Raw genomic sequence first — 24,032 nt, 5'->3', positions numbered from 1 at the left:
TTTATCACCATCTTCTTTGCAATCGGATCCCAAAACTTGTATCCTTTCACACCTTTCTTATAGCCCAAAAAGATGCACTTCTTGGATTTTGCATCAAGTTTGAATCTTTCATCTCCAGGTACATGCATATAAGCAGGATATCTAAAAATTCGTAAATGATCAAATTTAACTGAATTACCTGTCCATACCTCTTCCGCGACCTTGCCACCCAATGATGCTCGAGGTGATCTATTGATGAGATAGCATGCCATATTCACAGCCTCTGCCCAGAAACTCTTAAAAAGCCCTGCATTCAGTCTCAAGCACGTTGCCCTTTCAGTTAAGAACCTGTTCATCTTTTCTGCCACACCATTCTACTGTGGTGTCTTGCGCATTGAAAAATGCATCTGAATCCCATGCTCCTCACAGAACTTCTGAAACTGCGAATCTGTGTACTCTGTGCCATTATCAGACCTCAAATACTTGATCTTTCTGCCAGTTTGGTTCTCCACCTCAGCTTTCCACAGCTTGAATTTAGAGAAGACATCAGATTTCTGTTTCAAGAAATACACCCAAACTTTCCTGGAGAAATCATCAATAAAGGTAATGAAATACTGAGATCTTCCCAATGACAACTCCCTAGTAGACCCCCATACATCAGAATGCACATAAGTTTTGTGCTTTCCAATCATAAAACTGATTCTAGTCTGTTTTTCAAGAATACAGAACTTACAAAGATCAAGTTTGCAGCTTTTAACTCCATGCAACAGATTTCTTCTATGCAATTCTGCCATCCCACGTTCACTGAGATGACCCAGACGCATATGCCATAGCTTTGTATTGTCATTATCTGACTCCATAAAATGAACTCCACCTACAACTGTACTCCCTAACAGTCTGTAGATATTACCTGCAGTCAACTTTTCTTTCATCACAGTCAGTGCACCCTTAACAATTCTGATGGTTTCCCTATCCTCATCCGCCTTAGGAATAAAACCATTTCTGTGTAGAGTGCCCAAGGAAATCAAATTCTTCTTCAGATCTGGAATATGTCTGACATCACATAACGTTCTAACAGTGTCATCATACATCTGAATTCTGACTTCTCCAATACCAACTATATTGCAACATCTATTATCACCCAAATAGACTGAACGAGAATTAGTTGACCTGTATGAAGTAAACCACTCTCTGTTAGGTGTTATATGATAAGAACAGCCTGAATCAAGAATCCATGCATCCGTGAAATGAGTTGATGAAATTGAGAGTATATCACCATCACTGCAATCTGAATTTTCATTCTACACCACATTTATAGAATTCGATGAAGTATCACCTTTCTCCCCAGTCTGCTTCTTCAGCTTTGGACAATCTCTCTTCATATGACCTGGCTCCTTGCACTTATAGCAATGAATTTCCTTTTGCCTCTAGACTTGAATCTGGAATTTCGCCTTCCAGAACTCTCCTTCTCTTTCTTCCTTCCACGATTCTGCTTACCCTTAACATATAAACTGTCACCGTGAGAGCTTCCCCCTGCATTCTGCTTCCGTTGGTTGTGAGCCAAAAACACTGCAGTAATCTCATCCACTTTGATAGTCTCTTTCCCATATATTAGAGTAGTCACCAGGTATTCATAAGAAGAGGGCAGGCAATGAACCCAATAAAATCATCGCTCGATCTTCATCCTCAATCCTCACATCAAGCCGTGACAGTTCTGTGATTATTTGATTGAAGCCATTAACTTGATGCGCCATATCAAACCCTTCTTGCATGTTCAACCCATACAACTTTTGTTTCAGATACAACTTGTTCGTCAGAAATTTTGCCTTAAGATTTCTTCCAAACTTCTCCTGGAGATTTCAGATTCATCACGTGATACATAACCTCTTCTGTCAGACATAGACGTATCGTCGCTGCCGCTCGCTGTTGCAATTCTTCCCAATCTTCATCCTCCATGACATCAGGTTTCGTCGCCCGCAAAGCTTTCAAGATTCCCTGTTGAGCCAACAGATCTTTCACCCTGGTTTGCCACAATCCGAAGTTACCAGTTCCGTCGAACTTCATCACCTCGAATTTCACACCAAAAAATGTCATCTTGAAAATTATTCCTTTCCTTTAAGCGCCTCCCTGCAAGGGAATATTGATTCCTTTCCAAACAAAACAAAGATTTTTTTATTCCTCGGCCCAGGAATGGAAAGTCACACCTCCGCTTCATTCTGTTTCAGCCCTTCTCGCTGAGACCTTCGCTCCTTACTTTTTCTGGTCGCGAATTCACCCGTAGTGCACGAGGAATCCTTCGCTTCGCCTGTTCTTTGGCCTGCGAAATCTTCTCCGTCACGAAAAAATTACCGCCGCTCGTGCCTCCTGTTCGCGATAACACCCGAAGTTCGCCGAACGATCCTGTCGTGTGAATCTTCTCTGTCCCGCGACCTCCCGCACCCGAGAACGCCTTCGTCCCGCGTCGTGCGAAATCGCAGAACCTCCTTGGAACAGCACGCCTCCTCCGAACTTTGAACTGCGCCGAAATTTTCTCTTCTAAATCTTCCTTTTCACCGCTCGTGCCTCCTGTTCGCGATAACACCCGAAGTTCGCCGAACGATCCTGTCGTGTGAATCTTCTCTGTCCCGCGACCTCCCGCACCCGAGAACGCCTTCGTCCCGCGTCGTGCGAAACCGCAGAACCTCCTTGGAACAGCACGCCTCCTTCGAACTTCGAACTGCGCCGAAATTTTCTCTTCTAAATCTTCCTTTTCACCGCACTGCCAAAATTTTTCTTTCTTGCCCTCGAACCTGTCTCTGATACCACTTGTTGAGAAAATTAGGGCGAAGAAAACAGTAATCGACACAAATCCAGAAGAACACAGAGATTTAACGAGGTTCGACAAAGATGCCTACGTCCTCGGGAGCAGAACAACGAGTTCCTTTCAATATTCAGAAAAGGGTTTACAGAAATCAGGGATACCTCCTGGGGTTACTAACAGACCTATTTATAACCCCAGGAGTAAACCCTAGGCAAAATATGTAATTACAGTGTAATTACAATATTACCCTTATACCATACCGCGGGGCTTTGCCCCCGCACCCCAACCCACGTAACTTCTCAAGTTGGACAGATTATTCCGCTCCGCTTCGATCCGCTTCGATCCAACATCTGTCTCTATATGGTATATGAGCCATACCATAACAAGTTGTAATGTAGAACTTGAGTTAGAACAAAGGGATGTCATATCTATTTTTTTCATGGTGATTTGGATTATTAGATTCACGTGCAACAACAACTGAGGTTTGAAGTTATGGAAAAAAAGATCCATGCGTGTTTATTGAATAAGTTTTTGTATGTTTTGAACTAATTTTCTTATTAAATTTCTTTGAAATTATGTTTACAAAAAAAATTATTCAGGGATTTCAGAAAAAATTAGATGATAATTTAGCTTACTGTAAGAAGTTATCAGTGAATCTTTTGTATGTTTACTCTTGTATGTTGATTGTAGCAAAATGCTTGCTACAGTACAATCTACTTAGAGCAAAAATTTGAGATGAAGGAACTTGGTGCTTAGGATGAAGCTACTGATACGATCTGAGGCAGAATTGACATGTTTTTTCACAAGAATTAGGGCAAACACAAATTTTTATTTCAATAATCCAAACAACTCAGTCAAATACAAAAGGTAAGTACTTGCAATTTGAGGGCAGACAATCTATCCCAATTCCTACAATTCAAAAGGTAGGAAATATCTCCCAAATTCTAAGTCTAAGACTCAAAACTCAATCTCATGCATAACCCTAACTCTATACATAACAAACCTATTTATATCCAACAACAATAATAATTAAAAACTAATTTGGACATAGTCGTGCAAAAGACAAATTTGCCCTATGCTGGTGTAATAATATTCTCCCCCTCCAAAAGACACCTTGTCCTCAAGATGGAAAAATGAGACTATTCCTCACCCACAACTGTCTCTATTTCTTCATTGTCTGCCTCCTCATCCCATCCTATGAGAAGTTGTAATCTTTGATCCATGCAATGATGTCATGGGTTAAACTTCTCATCACTCTGAAAATATAACCCCTTGGCTCGCATCTCTCGAATTTGTCTCTGTAAAACGCTTGAGTGTTGCTTCCGGTCGTGGTTCATTATTCTTGTCCCATGCAGCCTTCTTATTCACTTCCACTATTTGAAATTTTGGCATCATCGTGGTTGCAACAGTTCTGTACGATGCTCCATCTATGCTGCTTCTGCTGGCTTTCTTCGTTTGGTTCTTGTCCTCCACCATTTGGGAGAACTTTATCATCTCCTCCAATCCCCACGATCTTAGCGGTTGGATTGTTGCCCGTATGTCGAGCTTTAAGCTCTTCATGAAATTCCCTTCCAGTTCTACTTCAGAAATCACCATAGTTGTCCCGACAATAGTTCAAATCATTTCTATATTCCATGACTGTTCCCTCCCTAGTCAAGGCATAATATTGCTCTTGTAAGTTTCCTTCTCGAATGACTCGAAAATGTTCCAACAAATAATCTTTAAATTCATCTCACGAACGAATCAGGTATCCAGTCTCCCTCCACTGAAACCAGACTAAGGCTTTTCCTTTCAAACACAATCTTGTCGCATGAGTTTCTCCACCATGTCTAACCCATTCTCCGCAAAGTATCGCTCTAGCCAATACACCCATTTATGTGCATCTTCCTCTTCGAAGATCGGTATTTTAACTTTTAAACTCTAACATCTCCACCCTAATTTCCTCTTTCTCCATTCTTTCCCCCATGTATCGAGGATAAAAATTCTTCCTTCGATCGTTGTCATATCCCCTCCCTGCTTTTCTCCCTTCTTCTTCTTGCTCTTCCATTCCTTTGGCATAATCTCTTCTCTATGTTTCGACCAAGCCATTTCCATAAAAAAATTCTAATCCACCTCTAATCAAAGTACTGAGAGGAGGTTCGTGATGGTGGATGTCTTCCTCCTTCTGTTCCTTATGTTCGATATCTTTTCCTTTTGATCTTGCCACGATTCTCAAGTCAACCTTTTATCAGGCTTTGCACGCTGAGTTGTCGGCGAGTTCCTGGATTGCATCTTAATGTTCCTCTTTAGCATCTCTCGAGTTTTCTCATGCTCTCGAGTCGATCCTCCAGTTGGTTCTCTATAGAAGAGAACCTCTCTTCCATGGTGGCGAACCTTTCTTCCATCCTAAATTTGATTTAACTCATCTTTTCCTTCAATTTCTTTTCCAGATCATCTATTTTTCTTACTGCTATCTCTTTTAGAAAAATTTTCGATCTCAAAGGCAAAAATTTCTATACCCTGAAATCACATCGTCTCTCCTCTGCTAGCTCTTATCACAACTATATGTCAAATAAGTATTTTTCGACTACATCAATCTCATCATTACTTCCCAGGTAGCACCTGCGCGATCCTGGAATATGAGAGCTTGGGGTCTCTATTTGCCGCGATCCTAAAAGCTTCAGGCCTCTGTTTGCTACAATTCCTCGTGGCTACCTTCCAGCTAGCTCTGATCACGACTGGATCGTGTAGATGGCGCGAGAGGAAGAAAAAATAGGAGTTTGGGGTCCCTATGCACGCTTTTTAGCTGTTTCCTTCCCAGCTAGATCTGGTCGCGATTGTATCGCAAGGAACAGTGCGCCGCAACTTCTTCAGCCCTCCAGAATCGCAATTTCATAGCTTAAGCTTGTTGCCCTCCTAATAGCTACATGGATAACGATTGTAAGACCTAGGAAGGTTAGTTTTTTCACTTGGAATTTAAGTGATAAACAAAAATGGGAGATTGGCTGCTCTTGGTTTAATGGAGTGTTGTTGAGAGTGAAATATTTATACTTATCAACTCATAAGCTGATCAGTTGAGTCAGAACACTCAGATTTAGCTTGTTAGCTCATTGGACTTGCTCGTGAGGCGTTTATTGAGTTGAGCTGGGGCCATCTTACAAGTAAGCCAACCCAGTTGCATCTCCAGATTCAGAAGTGCTATCGAGGAAATGGGCTATTAGAAAAGAGATTCGGTATGCTAAACAAAAATGATGCCAAAATTTTGATGAAATACTTGAATTGTCTTAAAAACCCTCCTTTTTTTTATGGTTTCTTAAATACCAATGCATCATTAAAAAATGGAGGCATTTACACAGATCACACAATTCTCATGTATTTTTGTATATAACATTCAAATCTTTAACATCATATCAAAAATACTGCAATTATTAACTTTTAGAATTGAAATACATATTTTCATACATATATTTATGACACCAAAATATTATAAGTGTAAAATATCAAACTTTGGGCATTGGATATGTAATACATTAGAATTGTATGAAATGCACGGAAATTTCCCTAAAAAATTTCAAGTGTCCAGCTTACCTTTTAGCAAGCTTCCAAATATTATCACGGCAATAAAATGCCACTTTTGATTCACTCAAACAAAAAGCTAGCCTTTAAACTGTGTTGAAATGTGAACTCTGACTTTTCTTTCTTTATACCAAAGAAAAAAAAAAGGCATCTTTCATTCTTTAAAGAAATTAAAGTACATTTACCTCTCCACAAAGAAACGAATCCACATTACTCTTTTTAAATGCTTCCCAACGCTAGATATCTGAAACATTTTCCGATCATCACTAAGCCAATTCCACTGAAATCTAATGGCTGTAAGCAAACCTTTCTCCTCTTTCATCAGTATAATTCTTCTTATTTACCCTCTGCATGTGATTTTCTGTAGTTGGTGGAGCTGAAAGTTGGCATGCACTGCGAAAGATGCATCAAGGCCATCAAGAAAGCCATCAGGAAAATTGAAGGTATGTTTATATCAACCAAATTCCATGCTAAATTTATTGAACTTCAAGCTGCTTTTAGCGTTTTGATGTAGGAATATTTACATATATACATACAACTCAATTCCTACATCTCAAGTTTAGTTTTTTACATATTTGCCACCCTATTTATGCATGAAAAGATGTATTTCACTTCTTAGAAGTTATATGAATGATATTTTTGATGTGATGTAAATGATTCAGGTGGTAGAAATGTGAAAAAGCAAAGTTGAGGAGTTAGAAATGGGGTGGTATGCATGTAAATGCCCCTTTTATTTGAAACTGGCTCATATTAATATTGTTTTTATGCAGATATTGAGACTTACAGGGTTGATGCAGAACTCAACAAAATGACAGTTACGGGTAATGTTACAGCTGAGGAGGTGGTTAGGGTTCTGCAGAAAATTGGCAAGACTGCAACGTCTTGGAATGAAGAGCATCAACTTTGAAGGTTTTTTAATGTTCAGATAAAGAGAGAACGGAGTCATTAATGGCTTCTTGTTCATGAAATGGATGGGGAATTTTCTTGTACTTGCTTGATGGATTTAAATCTAATCTTATTTTACGTCGAGGATAAAATAGTTTTTCATATATAATTTTAGGAAGGTTTACATAGTACCCCTCAATTCCTATGTATTTACATATATAACACATAAATTTCAATGTTGCATACATGCCGCCTTACCTATGTATGAGAAGTTGTATTTCGCCTTTTAAGAGTTAAAATAGCTGTAGTTTTTGATGTGATATGAAATATTTGGGTGGCCGTATAAATGTTAAGAGTAAACCTTAGGTGTTAAGTATGTAAATAAGTAAAAATTGGGAGGTATGTGTGTCAATGCCCCTCAGTAAGAGAATTGTCCAAAGTAGACTGCATTATTACCTTTTCCCTATAGAAAAAAAAAGTATTATTTTAGGAATAGTAAACTCCCAAAAAAATAAAATTATTCCGTTGGTAATTCACTTTATTTGCATATTAACGATTGCCGGAATATCCTTGGTTGGAAATGCATTTTGATGATTATAATAGCCGCCGTAAATAAGACCAGTTAAAATACCAGAGGAATTTCTGTAGAAAATTTTTTGTTCATTTAGGGTCCGTTTGGGGCAGCTTATAAGTGCGGGCGACGTTTTTAAGACACCGTTGTACCGTTTGGTTCGCGCGTTTTGCCAGTTTTATCCGCGTTTTAGGATAAGCAGCTTATCCTAAAACGCACAAGCTGCCCCAAACGGACTCTTAGTCGACATCTGAGATCCGAAAAACTGGTGAAAAAATAATGAATTATCCATTAGAAATTAATTGGCTGATTTTTTAGCTTAATATTTTATCAATTTAGGGGCGTTAGGGAAGCATCGATTAATATTTTAACAAGCAGTCAAGTTTAGTTACAAATGATCTATATCTTGACTTCCACCCAACTTCTCATTTTGCTAATTTCTTCATTGGCAAAAGATGTGATGTGGTGTCATTTATGCTACTCTCACTTCTTTCTTCATTTCAGAATAGAATTTTGCAAGCATGTCTTGTAGGTTATTTGTTGAGTATATGCTCTCTGTGATATATAATTTTATGTATGCATTGCCCTCATTTTATGCTTTCATCGAGTGAGAAACAATCATTCTTACATGATAAAGCTCACCATCATTATGATTGCCACCCATTATCATGGGGGAACTTTGTATGACTGACCATGAATAACTTAATTATTTTAATTTGTCAAAGTCAAAATGATATCTCATATAATGTTCAAAACTTGAGAAAGTGTTGCCTAACATTTATAACAATTCAAAATAGAGGGCATAAGGTCTAAAATACGTACAACAAGAATTGTTTTCACGTCGAGGTGAAGAAAAATCTTGAAATTTCTGCATCTGATCTAACTTATAAAGCTAAAAAATAATAAGGAAAACTTCTCATATATATCGTATATTGTTGAACGCTGATCTGTCCATAAATTACACCAAAAAAAAAGAGCGTAAGACAAGAGAGTGATTTATAAAGATAGAGACAAACAAAGAAGAAAGTGCATGATCCTGATTTTTTTGTATGTAAGAATTTATGAAGTTGACACCACTACAACGTTAAAAACTTGATCCTTATATGAAAAGTAAGTTGTGTAAAATATATATAATTATATGCAATTAATAATGCAATTAATAATGAGATTATACGCAAGTATACATATCATTATCAAGTAATAAAAGACTTTTATTTAAGCCCCAAATATTGATCCCACAGGGACGGTGTAAATTGGCAATCATAAGTTTTACTAGGAAATTTACTGAAAATCAAACGAAATCACTGTCACTAATTTCAAATGTTGAGATGTTATCAAAACTAAAGTACTTAACTATTAGCAAAACAGAAATGCAAAGTTTAAAAAACAAATATTAATCTACTAACTATGTTTATGTAATAAAGATTTCTTATGTGAAAAAGAATCCTTTCCACTACAATGAGGTTCTGGTGAAATGAGATGAGATAAATGTTTATAATATATATTGTGCCAAATAGAAGCAATTATAATTCTTTACCCTGATACAGTGCATAGAAAATCATTGGCTAATCCTATGTCTAGTCCTTAAATTCGTGGCTAGGCTAAGAGGATACCGACTCCCACACTAGAGCTCCCACTTCCCTTCACTTGAAGGCTAACTCTCGCTTTAGTTTTTAAACACTAAGACCGAATTGAGGATTTTAGTCTGTCACCCTAAAGATTCTCTAATTCTACACCCAACAAAGAATATTTTCCTATTTATTTGCACTTAATTCCATGAACGAATTTCTCCTCTATGAAATCAAATGTGATCTTCACTCTGTTGTAGAACTCATACTCAATTTTCCGGATCATATGTTTCACAACATATTTTAACAATTCAATTGATCAGATCGAAATGTAAATTAAGTTCGGAGTTGAAAAATCATCACAATTTATTTTATATTTTAATATTGGCACATCATATTATCTCTTTATTTCACCATATATCAGAGTAGGGAGAAAGATAGAGTGAACTACTCAGACTTCATGAGAAAGACACAACAAAACACAAATTTCATATATAAAAGAAAGTTCATACAACACTAATAAACAAACAAAATTTATATGAAACTCTTTCTCAAAGCAAATCCCTTGTAGCCTTTTCTTAGAAATACAGGAAGAAGATATCTCTCACTTTTCTCCTTCTCCAACACTCTTACAAAAAGTTTCACACTAAATCTCATCACACAAACTCTAAACTATAAAAGAAAAATCACTAATGGAGTCCAATATGGTGGTGTAATGAAGATGGATTATGAAGAATGGCGACAATGGAGTGTGGTAGAATGTCTTAAAGCGAAAAATGAGTCACTTTCATGATGAATTTGGCCCCATATAAAGCCCAAGGTCGGTTCTCCAAGAGGTGCCTCCAAAAACTCTTCAAAAATTGTCCAAATACATCGAACGTTCTAGAAACGGGGGCTGAATCGCCTTTGGAGCCATCGACGCTAAGTAAAAATCTCAGATGTTCTGTTGTTCTGCGCCGTCGGCGCTGCCCTTGGCGCAGTCGGCGTTGAGTACTTCTTCAAAAATGTCATTTTGGCTCCAAATTCCATCATTTTTGCTACATTTTTGGTTTAAGTCCTAAAAATCAACAACCTGCAAGAAAACATCAAAATACCTTCCATTAAGGTGCAATATCACCAAAAATAAGTATAAAATATGGGTCTAAAAATGCATATATTTTCGGTGTATCAATGCACAGTAAAGAAAAGTAATGTGAATTGTTGATTTGTCCTTACATATGAAATGATTCCCCTATTTATAGAGGAGGGGTACAATATGTGAAGTTACATTTATGTGTTTGCTTTAGTGGGTGTTGTACAGGGTATTATAGATACTTTACATATGTGGGCTCTTAATTGCTCTAAGGCTCAACTGGTGATGGCCGAAAACTTATCGCGAAGCAAGTTGATAATCATACAAGTATACATGTTAAATAATATGCGATCTAAGAGTCCGCGTATCGATCCCATGAGGATAGTATAAAGATATTTCCAACAAGCGAAGTTCTAGTTTACTAAACCGCTAAGTCTATTTCAAAAGGATCAATTCATCAATGTGAAAGTGCTTAAACTCTAAATCAGAAAGAAGAACCCAAACTAAGTTTTGTGAAGTTATTTAGATATGTAGGGTTCATACTCCTATGACACATTTCAAGCGGTTTCTTGAAGTTTTCTTATGGAACAAATGCCATTGTTGACAAAAAGGAATACAAATTTTTTTTCTTAAGCCTATGCCTAGGGCAGAAGAAGGCCAGAAACTCATAAATTTACTTTTTGCTTAAACTTATGGCATTTTCAAAATTATATGGATCTTCTATCTTGGTTGCAAAATCATAACAAAATATGCCTATTATACAAGTTTTTTTTTTTGTTAACATTGTTGACCTCATTTTTGGTGAGGTCTATAGTTTTCCTATTAGTACTTAGAATCTAGTTATATAACTTTCCTTTTGTATATCCTAGAAAACTCCTATCTACATAGAAATTCAAACCACCTCCTAGCTCTCTTTGAAACCCTACATTGATGGTCATGAACCTCCAACACTTGGAAGGTTGAGACAAACCTGTGAGGATTCAAGGAAGAGTCCCATAGGACCGTTGAACTTAGGGCAACCATGGGTGGCTAGGGTTTGGTCTCTCACACACTCAAGCACATCACAATTCTCCACCTGCCCTAAAACCCAAAAGTTACACCCATTGAACCTATTTCCTTTTGCTCTTTTGGAAACTCATGTGGGTGGCCTACATGCTCTTAGCCCTTTGGCTAGCTATGAACAACACATGGAGGATCCAAAATGGGTTTCTCCTTGGTTCCATGGCTAAAATAAGATAATCATCATTATTGGCATATCCAATGGCCTTCAATTCCACCTAAACACCAAATTATGATCTTCTAGCCACTTTCTCCAAAATTACCAAATTGCCCCTATAACCCTAAATTTCCAAAAATGACCTAAATCTTCAGATTCTCGTAAAAAATATATCAAACTACTCCAAATCAATCAAATTGACCAAAATACCCCATTTTCCCTAATACTCCTAAAATACCCCCCCAACTTTGCCAAAATTACCAAAACACATCTCATACCAAAATTTGCCAAAAACCTAATTCCACCCATTCTCATCCAAAAGATCACTTGAAACTTCCCCACATTGCCCAATTGCGATAAATTTGCTAAATTTGGCTAAATTGACCAATTTTGACCAAAATCCCAAATTTACTCCTAATTTTCCAAATTCCCCAATCTATTCCAATTTCCACCAAATTCATTTCAATTTCACCCAATTTCAAACACAAATTGTACATCAAATTATCCAATCCCAATCTACACAAGTTTGGAGCCCAACTAAACTAACCTCGAAACCCAAATTTCAATTTTGGGCAAAAATCCCCAATTTGACCATACCCCTAAATTTCATCAAATTGAACCCCATAACCAAAAAATATCCCCAATTTTAAATCCTAAATTCTTCATAACACTCACCTAGATCAATTTGAACCTTCAACTGGTCTAGATCCAAACTCAAGCTTAGCCTAAATCTAACCCAAACCAAAACCCCCAAATTTTACCCCAAAATCCAAATTTCACCAAATTGAACTTCTTGAAAATCCCATTTCCACCCAATTGATATCCAAAATACTCATGAAAATTTTCTAAACTATTTTGGGCTTCTAATTGACCCAAATCCAAAGCCTAACCTTACCTAAATCCAACCCAAATCAATTACCCCAAAATTGACTCTAAGCCAAAAGTTCCCTCAAATTGAGTCTTTCAATCAAGTCAATCACCAAATTCATTTCCTAAACTCTTCATAACATCCTCCTAGACCAATTGAACCCTTCAATTAATTTTTAAACCAAGCCCAAGTTCAATTTCTAGCCCAAACCCTAATTTCAAGCCTAAGCTCAAAATTAACTTAAACATTTTAATTTAACCAAGTCTAATCATCTCTACCATTCCTAAGACCCCTAGGATGCTAATCAAATCATCCATGAACCAAATCTTGAGCCATGGACTAAGGGTCCTCCAAATCATGGAACCTTCCACCCTAATTTGGTTAAGATCTTTACCCAATGCCATCAACTAATAAACTTCAAAGCTAATCACCATTAAACCTTCCTTGACATAGCTAGCCACCTCCCCTGGCTTGGCCGACCGTCCTAGTCACAGGAAAACCCAAATTGGAGAAGGGTATCCTTGGTTTAAACCTAAATTTCTACCCATCCGATGTGGCTCCCCAATTTATGAATTGCACTGCTCAGACGTCCACCTAATCATCCTTCTCCATCCTCTGGCTTGGTCAATTAAGCCCTAATTCTATGGCTGTTTATACCACCCCTCTCACGACCAAAGTGAGAGTGCTGCAAATTCCTTAGGGAGACCCCTCCAATTTGCTCTCACAGCTTTCCCAGACCTTCTTAAGTTCATCCCAATCAAATTCCAGCCATCTCCCTCACTGTAAATCCTTAATTTCAAGCTTCAAATCTAGGGCTTTTTCTGTCACTCTACCAAACTCCACAAAAATTTAAATTGATTGTTCTAAAAATTTCCCCAGACCAAACGAGGAAGTTTCTCATTGAAGCCCCCTCACTTTGAGCACTCTAAGCCGCTTCTATACTAAACCAGAATCACCTTTTGAACGACCTCTTACCTAGGCTCAACCTTAGCTCAAATTCGCGCTTGGAGGAGCTTCTTGAGGTCTCAATGAACGTCTACAACCGACCTAATCGAGGTCTCACTTTTTCGGCAAAGGTATAGCTCAGAAACCCTAAAATCATGCTCAGTTTCATTACTTGTGAAGAGAAATTTAATTTCATAAGAATTTAACAGTATGGATGCGTTCGTCTCGATTAGATAAAGTTATAAGATCAAACCGCATGCGATTTGGTTGAGTATCGACCAAGATCTTAGGTTTAGAAAATGTGCAGTTCTCGGTTTAGGTTAGATGGGGATGATGAACGAATGCCATCCATTCGCGCGTGTATCGAATCAACGGATCAGATGGCGTCGGACGAGGGCTTGGAGTGATAAAGGTGGGCTGACAAGGCGTTGACTCAGAAGGCGGTGTCAAATAGAGGGCTGCCGCGTAGAGCTTCGACGGGTCCTATGTTGCGCTGGTGCTGAGGTGGATAAGTAGATAAATAGCTATTTAAATGATTTAAATAATTCAGAAATTAAAAAATTCATAACTTGGTGTAGAAAAGTCATAAAAGTAAAATAAAAACACTCCCGTGCTCTGTGAATAAAGGAGAATCATGTCAACTAAAAAATAAAAGTTATTTACCTTATATATTATTTTTAAATTAATTAAATATTCTAAACCTTTATTAAATCATTAATTATTAAATGCTATTCATCATAATATGAAATTTAGAGGGTTTGTTCTCTCTATGATTATGAGTGCTCTTTGATTTTTCCAAAGTAAGAGAACACCCTTAATATGGTAAATCCTAATTTCCAAAATTAAGTAATCCCTTTTGCTTAAAATAATTACATAAATTAAATAAAAGTTAAAAAAATATGGGACTTGCTTTGGTAGGTTAACTGTGGTCAGGGAGCATAATAAAAATAAAACCAAAGTTTAAATGTCTTTAAAATATAATTTCCTAATTTAAGTCATGAAAACCCATAAAAAATTTAATAAATAAAAATATATTCCAAAAAAATCATAAAAATTGATTCACACTGAAAATAAAGAACATATCAAGCCTCTATAAAAATTTGAAACTAGTACGAGTTGATTTGACCATCAAAGTCTTTGTAACTAGGGGCACCTAAGAAAAATGAAATTGCTGCTAAAATAAATAGTTAATTTTTAATTTAAAAATAATAAAAAATCATAAAAATACAAAAATGCACCAAAATTTCACAAATTCTTTCCTGACCATTCAGGACTGATTAGAAGATTTTCTTTTCTAATTTTCTTAATGAAGTTATGTATTTTTAAATGCGTAAAATGTATTTTCTCTAATTTTTTACTAAAATAATTATAAAAAATAAAATAAATATAAGAAAAATATAAACTAAGTTTCTTTGAGTTCATTAAAGTAAGAGGAATCAATGAAGAATATAAAGTTGATTTTTTTCAAATAAAATGTATTTTATATTTAATTAACCACATAAATAACAAATAATTATAAAAATTAACATATAATTCAAAAATTCATGGAATTTAACCCAAGTGGTCCTCTGACCTGGGTGAACCTCCAGTAATTTGCCTAAGCACAGAAACTTTAGCTTGATTGATTAAATGAATTAACTTTGGAAATTCCTAATTTTGGACTAATATAATTATAAAAAAATAAAGATCTGAAAAAATATGAATTCTTCTCTAGTATTTCAATTAACCGATGAGAGATAGGTCAACAAATTTTCAAGCCCATATAAATTAATTTAAAAGACATATGAATTATGAAGATAGGAGCCTTAGGGGCAAAACTGTAATTTCCACCTTTTCACCCCTAATTAAGATTTAGGATGAACTAAGGGCTTAAAGGGTAATATTTGATCCTAAGCAATATTCTAAGGACATTCTAACATGAGGGCAAAAGGTAGAAACCAATTCACCTTCACTTTTAGAAAAGAACGTTGCAACCGTAATTGTGTAAAATGTTACACATCGGAAGAAGAAACCAATTTGAATGATCTAAATCTTTGGGACATAAGTCAGGAGGTCTATAACTTACTAACCTAGAACCCCAAATCAATGGTTGAGTTATAGGTCAATCTTTTAATCAAATGTTCTTAATATGCTTTTTTCCAAAATTACACATCCACCTTTAATGACTTGAGAGCTTTGTAGAGAGCTAAGTTTAATCTAAAGATACTTGAGGGTTTGTTGGAAGATAACCATAATTAGTCCCCTTCAAACACTACAAGCTCAAACTTGCCTATCCCTTATCTCATGGGTTAATTGAGGTATAGGACTGAACACACCTTAAACCTAATGAACTTCGGAGTGACCTATTCAACAACATAATATGTTTAAGGGAACTCAAAACGATTCAAAGGATTCTTAAAAGTTGTTTAGGGTTGTGCCCGAACACTTTTATAATCATTTGGATATTTTGAAAAAAAACTAAACTTATTATGTTTTGTTAAAAAAAATCATCCTTAAAATCTCTAGGGACCCACCAAGTAATAAATTGTGGTCTCTTTTGAATTTAAATCATTAAAGCTTCATTACTACCTAGCAGTTGTTCCTACTTTACACTTTCAAATATGTGCATGATTATGAATGATAAAATTTCAACAAAGACAGCGAGAAGATGATAGGTTCACATTTACAGTTTATTTATCGTCATTTTATTACTGCAACTTACCAAAGCCTTAATATAGTATGCATGGTTGGTTGAAATAATTTTCAAAATTCAAAACAACTTTCAAAATTCAAAACAACATTCAAAATTAAGATAAACAATTTTCAAAATTAAAATTAAACTTAAACATTTTTTCAAAACAACAAAAAAACATAATACATTCCTTTTGAATTTATAGGAGTCTCTCGGACGAGGTAACCTACGGTTGCTAATGAGATCTCCCTAATTTAAATAAGCTTAATAACTTGTTTAGACTAAGTAAATTCAAAATAAAATAGTGGTATTAGAATGATGGAATCGTGGGATCCTAACCGGTGTCGCTCTAATCAACTTTAACCCCCACCACAAAACTTGAACAACAGCAGAACCTGTCACATAAATTGTATAACCTTGAACCTGGAGCTGTCACTTTGACAAGGAGCATGAGGCAAACTTTATGGGCAGCAGGTGAGGACAACATTCTACAATAACAAAACCTGACTACTTCAGCTAAACCTTTCCTTAGAATTAAGTAATAAGCCATAGAATTTTGAGGTTGTGTACCTATCACGACATAAATCCTCAACTTGTCTTTAGGCTTTTGCACAACCATGTCGTGTAATTTAAGCCCTAACTTGCTTTAGGTTTTGAGGTCGTCATTCGTTACGACATAAACACTCCTATCATCTAGGCTATTTGTATGGTTGTTTCATGTAAGTGTAAGCCCTAAATAATAAAATTGGCAAGATGAAACATCTAATATTCTTTTCTCGAAATTGAAGCCAAATAATAGGATAATTTGAGAGATCACCAATGTTTCCCTCGAATCAGTGACATCTCTTACGTTTCATTCCTTTGGATTCATGAAAATAACTGTTCTTATTTGATCCATTCCCTTTTGAATTTCAAATGTCCAATCTTGAAACCTTAAACATTGAAATTCTTGAAAGCAAAACTATTGATCCAAATCGAGAGTATTATTAAATGACTCCAGTCACTTAAGATGTAATTAACTATAGAAGCTTGCCTCTACAGGAAACATTGGAACCCAATTTAATTTTCTATATTAAAAAGAGAAATTTGTCGGCCAACATATAAAGTTTAGTAGACCAAAATGGATGTCATAAAATTGTTATTTTATTCAATCAAGCCTCACTATCAAGTAACATGTCTATCCCTTGAGATAGATGCATCGCTTGAGGTGTTGCACTCATTTATTTAAACTATTACATATATAAGATGGGTTTGGTCTCATATTTTCAAAGTTAAAATATCACTTTTTATATATATATATATATATATTATGAAGCCCTAGGGCAGATTATATTGAAATAAAAAAAGATACAAAAAGTTGCATGAGATGACCCAATAGATTATGCCCTACTCATACGATACATGGTACCAAGATATCCCAACAAAAAAGATACAAAAGACTCAAATAAAAAGAAAACATGCAAAAACAAGTGTCTATGGATGAGGCAGTTTAGACCTGTCTCTTCCTCTAGTTCTTGGAGCAGATCCAGATAGCAAACTCTGAAGTGTTGTTCCATTGCTAAGAGTGACCAATGTATCATCCATCAAGTTTCCAAGCTGAATAGTGTCCCCAACCTTCTTTCTCCGCCGAGAAGTGTAAACTTGCCATTCTTTTTCTAAGGACTGTTCAGTCTGATCCGTAGAAGGAAAGACTGTTGCAGCGATGAGTTCCTGAGTTTGTGTAGGACAATCTTCCAATACTTGGTAAATACCTGCCCTCTGAATATGTAGTTCTACTAATTGATTAATATAAGTAAGATAGTTTGTGTTTGGATCTAAATCTTTCTCATTAGTATTAGGAGAAACCTTTTCCGTCATCTGAATATGAATGTTCGCTTCATCCCTATCTTCAATCACCTCATAGAGGGGAGCCTGAGCACCCTCCACGGTAGGTAGAGCTTGAGAGTATAGTATGTCCACTCTAGTAGAAGAAGGGGCGGTGACCGCTTCCTGCCTTCCAGGAGCAACCACCCGATTCTCCTCCAACAAATGACCCTTATCAGCATTTTTTGAAACAATATCAGTAGACAAGCCATTTTGCACCGTATCTTCCATGGGCATAACAGTAGGAATCACAGGCAGTGAGGAAGAGGGAATAACCTCCGCAGAAGTGTGCTGAGAAACATGAGGTGGGGCTACAGTCGACCGTAGATGGGGATGCAACCGATAATAGGATGAAGAGCTATGACAAAAAATTCCACAGTAAGATCAGTAATGGGGATGAGGTCCCATCATAGTCTTCTGCCAATAATCCTGATGAGGGAGCCAATGCAAATCTCCCCTGGAAAGGGTTGAGTGATGTCACGCTTTACAAGCACACAAGCTTCAGATGGCGTGGTTGTATCAAGCATGGGAGTATCAACCTTCAGCAGTTTCCCAAAGGAAGTTGTCAATGTATAAATGGTTTCATAATTGAAGAGATGCACATTGAGCCCTGAAAAATTAACCTAAACCGGGATAATAGGAGATTCTAATTTAGGATCAAAATCCACTGTCCATTTAAGACTTTTCATAAAGCGATTATCGATTTTGAGAACTTTTTGAGCAAAGAGTTGGGTATAGTCTTCATCATTTGAGAGTTGAATGAGAACATGATGGCCATCTAGCGAACCAACTTTCCAACTCCCCGTGAGCTTAAGAGAATCAAAATGCTTTCTAATAATCTCAAGCTTAGGATTTACTTACGTAAATTTCCCAAAAAAGAGTATATCTACATGCTGAAGAAAATATACTTGTTTCCTCATCAGTGAGAAACAAGCGGGTTTGCCATTCTTTCTTCTCAATTTTTTTAATAAAGGTATAACCACCTCCAGATTCATGTGCATCATGAAATTCTTGAGGGAAGAAATAGTAACGGCCGCCTGCCCCGGGAGTAGAACCTCTAGAGACAGCCACGACATAACTCGAGGCCATTCCCCCAAACCGGAACAAAAACCCCACGCACGAACACTGGAGCTGGAGCTACGACGAAGGGAACCCAAATCTTGAATAGAAACAGGAAACGATTGCTATCCAACGAGCAGGAGCGAAGCCCTTCATCGTCGGCAACGAAGACTGAAGGACGCGAGCAAGCTTGTTGTATGGCAGGAAGGAGAGAAGCCCTTCATTGTCGGGTACGACAAAGCCGAAAGCTGTGAATCTTCCTCGTTGGAGACGATGATGCCCATGGAGGAAGCTGATAGTTTCAATCTTCATCGGCCGAATCCCTAGAGCAGCCTGACGTCGTTTTCATTAGATATATAAATCCATAATAATAGCATTATATATATATATATAAATGAAATACATTTTCAAACACCATGTTTGGCTACCAACAAACACACTCATTCCACTACACGAAGGACATAAGTCCTAGTTCACGAGAGGTTTTAACAATCTTATCATCTCTGATAAAAAGTAAATTATGATCGGAAAGTTAACTCATCAACATAAGGAACAAAAATTCCTAGCATGAAAATCACCAAAAATCCATAGGACATATGTCACAGGAACATGAAAGGAAATCAACTACAAAAGATAAAAAGAGAAAATACAAGATTTGTTATCATTGGGATAAAAAGAAAACATCGTAAGAAGAAAAGAAAACTGAAAACCAAGCCAATCGGTTCTTGCAACCCGTCATGAATTTCTCCATTCAATGAAAACTCTCATACATCTACCCTTAAACAACACTCAATTCCTCCCCCCAATCCTTCCAACTCACACGAAGAAGACCACATGAAAAGAGAAAAAATGGCAAGAAAGTTATCCTAGAAGTTATCTCCTTCAAGGAAGAAGAAGAGAACTCTAGGGCTCCAAAGCCTCCCTCCATGTTTGAATAATCTCTTTGAATCATGCCCTAACATCCTTATATAGATGTGGGCACAAAAAGGGAATGAAATGCCTTCCAAATTGGGTTCAGGCTGTCCGACGGCATGACCACTCCCGAAACTGGCACGGTCACGCTAGCACTGGCTTGGCTGGATCTACTTAATCTTGTTATGCGATACAGTCATATCTGTTAGATCCAGATCTATGGTCGGCCTGAATCTGCTAGATTCTAGTCCATGGTAGAGCTGAATTTGTAAAATCCAATTTTACATTATTTTTGCTCCAAGTTCATCTTTTTTCCCTTTCTCAGGTGGTGTAAGCCCTTTATCTTGCACAACAAAACAACTATACAATTTTCAAGCATTATGTAATGATAAATAAGAGAATTAATATGATATTTAATGCAAAAAAAAAGGTAGATTTTACCTCGTATCAGCTGGCTAGACTGTCTGGCCCTTAGTAGGCGCTGTCGGTTGGCTAAGTTTGAGAGGCTAGCCGGTTGGCTTGATCTAGTAAAACCGCTGGCCAATTAGGTTTGATGTTATTAGTTGGCTAAAATTTTTTTTGTAAAGGGTCAGTAATATTGACTTGGTCACCTAGGTTGTGTCAATCGTTTGATCAAGTCTAGTTGTCGATCTCTAATGAGGATCCCTAGTTGTAAGAGAAAAAATAAAATGTTTTATTATAATTAACAATATTAAGATCATTAAGGTTCATCGTGTTTTCATAAACTTCATTGATAATTTTATCAAAATAGCTCACCCACCTATATTGAATATCTTCCTTTTAGAAAAGAATTTTTTGATTTTCATTCTTAATACACTTTAATTAAATTAAATCTTTGGTCTTTTTTCTCTTTTTTTCGCTAGTTTTTATTCAAAATTTTTACCATCTTTAGTATTTAATCTATTATACAGATACTAAAAACAGAATTTTTAGCGCCACAAATTATTCTATTAGACTCCCTATAGGCCATCTTGTATTTTTTCTCATTCTTTAAGCTCTTACATTTAAACCATTTTTTATAACATCTTATATTTTATCTTTTCTTGCACATTATTATTCCACCACCAACTATTTTTTATATAAAATTTTCTTTTTGATTCTCCAAGTACATATTTTGCCACTTGTTTAATAGTGCATACTACTTTATCCCACATTGAATTTGCTCCTTCATGGGCAACACAAATCTTGAATTTTGAAGTTTACTCTGAAACCAATTTTATTTGTATTTTTTAGGTTCCCCCATCTAATTTTATGACCATGATTTCATATATTCTTTATTTTATAATTTTTCAACTTAAAATCTAGAACTAATAATTAATGTTGAGTAGTTAATTTTTCACTTGGAGTGACCTTACAATCTTTACACTCTCGACGATTGTTTTTTCTCAAAAGAAAACAATCAATTTGTGTTTTATTAGATCTATCCCTATAATTAATAATATGTTCATCTAATTTTTTAAATAAAGTATTATCAATACAAAATTATATGCTAAAGAAAAATCTAATATAATTCTACTTTCTTCATTAATCGCTCAAAAACCGTAACCACCATGCATATTTTTACAATTTTCTACCACTCTACCAACATGTCCATTTAAATCTTCTCCAATAAAAATTCTTTCTTCAAGAGGTATCATTTGTATTAATTTTTCTTCTTCCAGGCCATTCCAAAAATTTTTTTAGAACTTATATCTAAACTTGCTTGAGGAGCATAAACACATATAACATTAAAAATCTTAGTAACAATTAAAATATTAAGGGCTATAATTCTATTTCCAATTTTATTAATTTTTATAATATTATTTTTCAAACTTATCTTTAATTACACATACACCTTTATAAGTGCGACTTTTACCTAAATACTAAAGTTTAAAACCTAAACTATCAATCTCCTTAGCCTTTTCTCCAACCCACATTTAGTTTATTGAATGCATAATATATTTATCTTCTAATGAACCAAAATATCAACTAATTCCATTAATTTTCCAGTGAAAGTATCAATATTCCAAGATCATATTATAATATTAATTTCATGGACTTAACTTTTTTACTCGCATCTGTCTGTAATGTGGGAACTCTTGTTTATTCGACAAATCTTATGCTGTTTGTTGACTACCTAACACAACCCTCTACCTTTTACATCCAAAGCTTGAGACTCTAAAATTAAAGAGCAGCTCGTGGCTCCTTACGCGTTAATTAAAAAGGAAATTACATAGTTAGGGAGGGAAAGTGGATCCCCATCTGAAAAAAAAAAAATACAACAAACCACTAAGGGTTCCACTCTCCACAGTACAACACAACGCAAAAAAACAAACCAAAGGTACATCTAATCATCCAAAACGTATATAAAAAGAAAAAAAGATACCCAAAAAATTACACGTACATAAAGTTCCAAAATAACAGTGTACATAAAATCCCATAGTAACAATGGTGTCAAGGAGCAGGGTTAAAATGACAGTTTGTAGATCAAGTGAAGAACGCAGCAATAAAAGCCAAAACCTGCAAGCAATAAGGAAATCCGCAAAACTTCTGGATAAATTGTTCAGTGCCAAGAGGAATGAAAGGCAGCAGCTCCATACATCTTATGGTATAGTTACCAACTCCAATAAACATAAATGAGATCCCAGACATCCAAAAAGAGCAGACCAAGCAAGATAAAACATGAAAACCAACCTCACAGTCCAAATTCGAAGACAAAACGGGGTGAAAAAGGCTACTAAAATGCAACTCAGAATAAATCAAGAAGGATCAAACAATTAAACAGTAAAAAGAACCAATAAAAAACGGAACAGAAATTAACAGAGAGAAATATAAAATCCCTCTATCTTCTAATATAAGGCACAGTAAGTAAATATCCATTTAAAAGATTTTGAAGTTGAGGAGGGGGCACCACACCCACGATAATTCGTTGGAGGCCTTGTTTGGCCAACCAATCAGCAGCAGTGTTACATTCCCTATAGATGAAATTAAATTGCAAAACCAAATTATGCATTTTAATGAACCCCCGAATCATGTTAAAAAAACAAATGACTTTCCAAGTAGGGAAGGTGCTCTTATTTAGAATATTAAACATAACCTTAGAATCTGTCTCGATAATTAAAGCATGACGATGTAAGGTCACAGTAATGTGTAAAACATTCCATAAAGAATAAAACTCAGCCTCTAAAGGTGTCGAGGCACAAACCGATGAGACAAAGTAACAAAGGCATCTCCCCGAAGAGTTACAAAAAATTCCACCCATCAAAGTCCAGCTCCCATCCACATTAAGTTTAATCCAACCAACTGAGGGTTGTTGCCACCGTATCAGAAGGGCCTTCCTACCCCTCTGAGGCGAATTAGAGCTTAATGCAATGAGGCGAGAAGCTTTAAGAAAATAAGCAATTATATATCAAGTGGTAAGAGCAGCTGTAGGAGGGAGAGCTTCGTACTTATGAGCATTTCTAGCAGACCAAAGGAACCAAAGAATAACAAAAGGAAAAGGTTCCAAAGTTTCTTTATAAAAAGGTGCAGCCTTCCAAACTTTGATATAATTCCTCCATTCACGATGATCATAAGAATTCAGAGTCCAATTAATACCAAAATACAACCCAACCGAGCACCAAACTTCCCGAGCAAATTGACAATCATAGAAAAGATGAAAAGCAGTATCCTCATCGCATTTACAAAGATAACATCTCGAAGGCATACGCAAACCTTTTAACTTAAGTATATCATCAAAAGGCAAGACCAATGAGTAATATCTCCAGAGAAATAATGATATAAACAGAGATAAGAAAATATTCCAAAGATTAAAAGTCCACCGTTGAGGAGTAAAAGTATGAAGTTTTTGATATAAGAATTTAGTGATGGACACATTTGAAGTAAATTTCCATAAAGGTTTATCCAATTTAGTAGCATTTATGGGAATTCTCCGAATGTGATCAGAATTATCTCCAATCAAATTTTTGAGCTTATTAACATCCGAAGCCCCATCTTTCCAACAGTCAGAAACCAATAACGTGTTATCCTGCATATATATATGTATATGTATATATATATATATATATA

At 36.0% G+C, this 24,032-nt stretch overlaps 2 protein-coding genes across 2 annotated transcripts in view; both read left to right on the top strand.

Moving 5' to 3' along the window:
• The window catches only part of LOC110025621 (putative pentatricopeptide repeat-containing protein At3g08820), a 22,945-nt gene extending 15,743 nt beyond the window's left edge, over positions 1–7,202 (top strand). Inside the window, exons 4-5 of the mRNA XM_020726198.1 lie at positions 6,702–6,777; positions 7,121–7,202. The gene's annotated coding sequence lies outside the window, so the exon portion shown is untranslated. The remainder of the gene's footprint in view (positions 1–6,701; positions 6,778–7,120) is intronic.
• Positions 6,531–7,467, top strand: LOC110025623 (copper transport protein ATX1-like). Its single transcript, XM_020726200.1, has 3 exons — positions 6,531–6,630; positions 6,702–6,777; positions 7,105–7,467. Exons 1-3 carry the CDS (start codon positions 6,625–6,627, stop codon positions 7,239–7,241), a joined length of 219 nt encoding a protein of 72 aa, XP_020581859.1. The 5' UTR covers positions 6,531–6,624; the 3' UTR covers positions 7,242–7,467.
• Positions 7,468–24,032: the final 16,565 nt, after the last annotated feature.

The sequence above is a fragment of the Phalaenopsis equestris genome, unplaced genomic scaffold, assembly GCF_001263595.1.
Source record: "Phalaenopsis equestris unplaced genomic scaffold, ASM126359v1 Scaffold000316, whole genome shotgun sequence".
NCBI lineage: Eukaryota > Viridiplantae > Streptophyta > Magnoliopsida > Asparagales > Orchidaceae > Phalaenopsis > Phalaenopsis equestris.
Note: the sequence above shows the minus strand (reverse complement) of the source record. Positions and strands in the feature narration are given on the sequence as shown.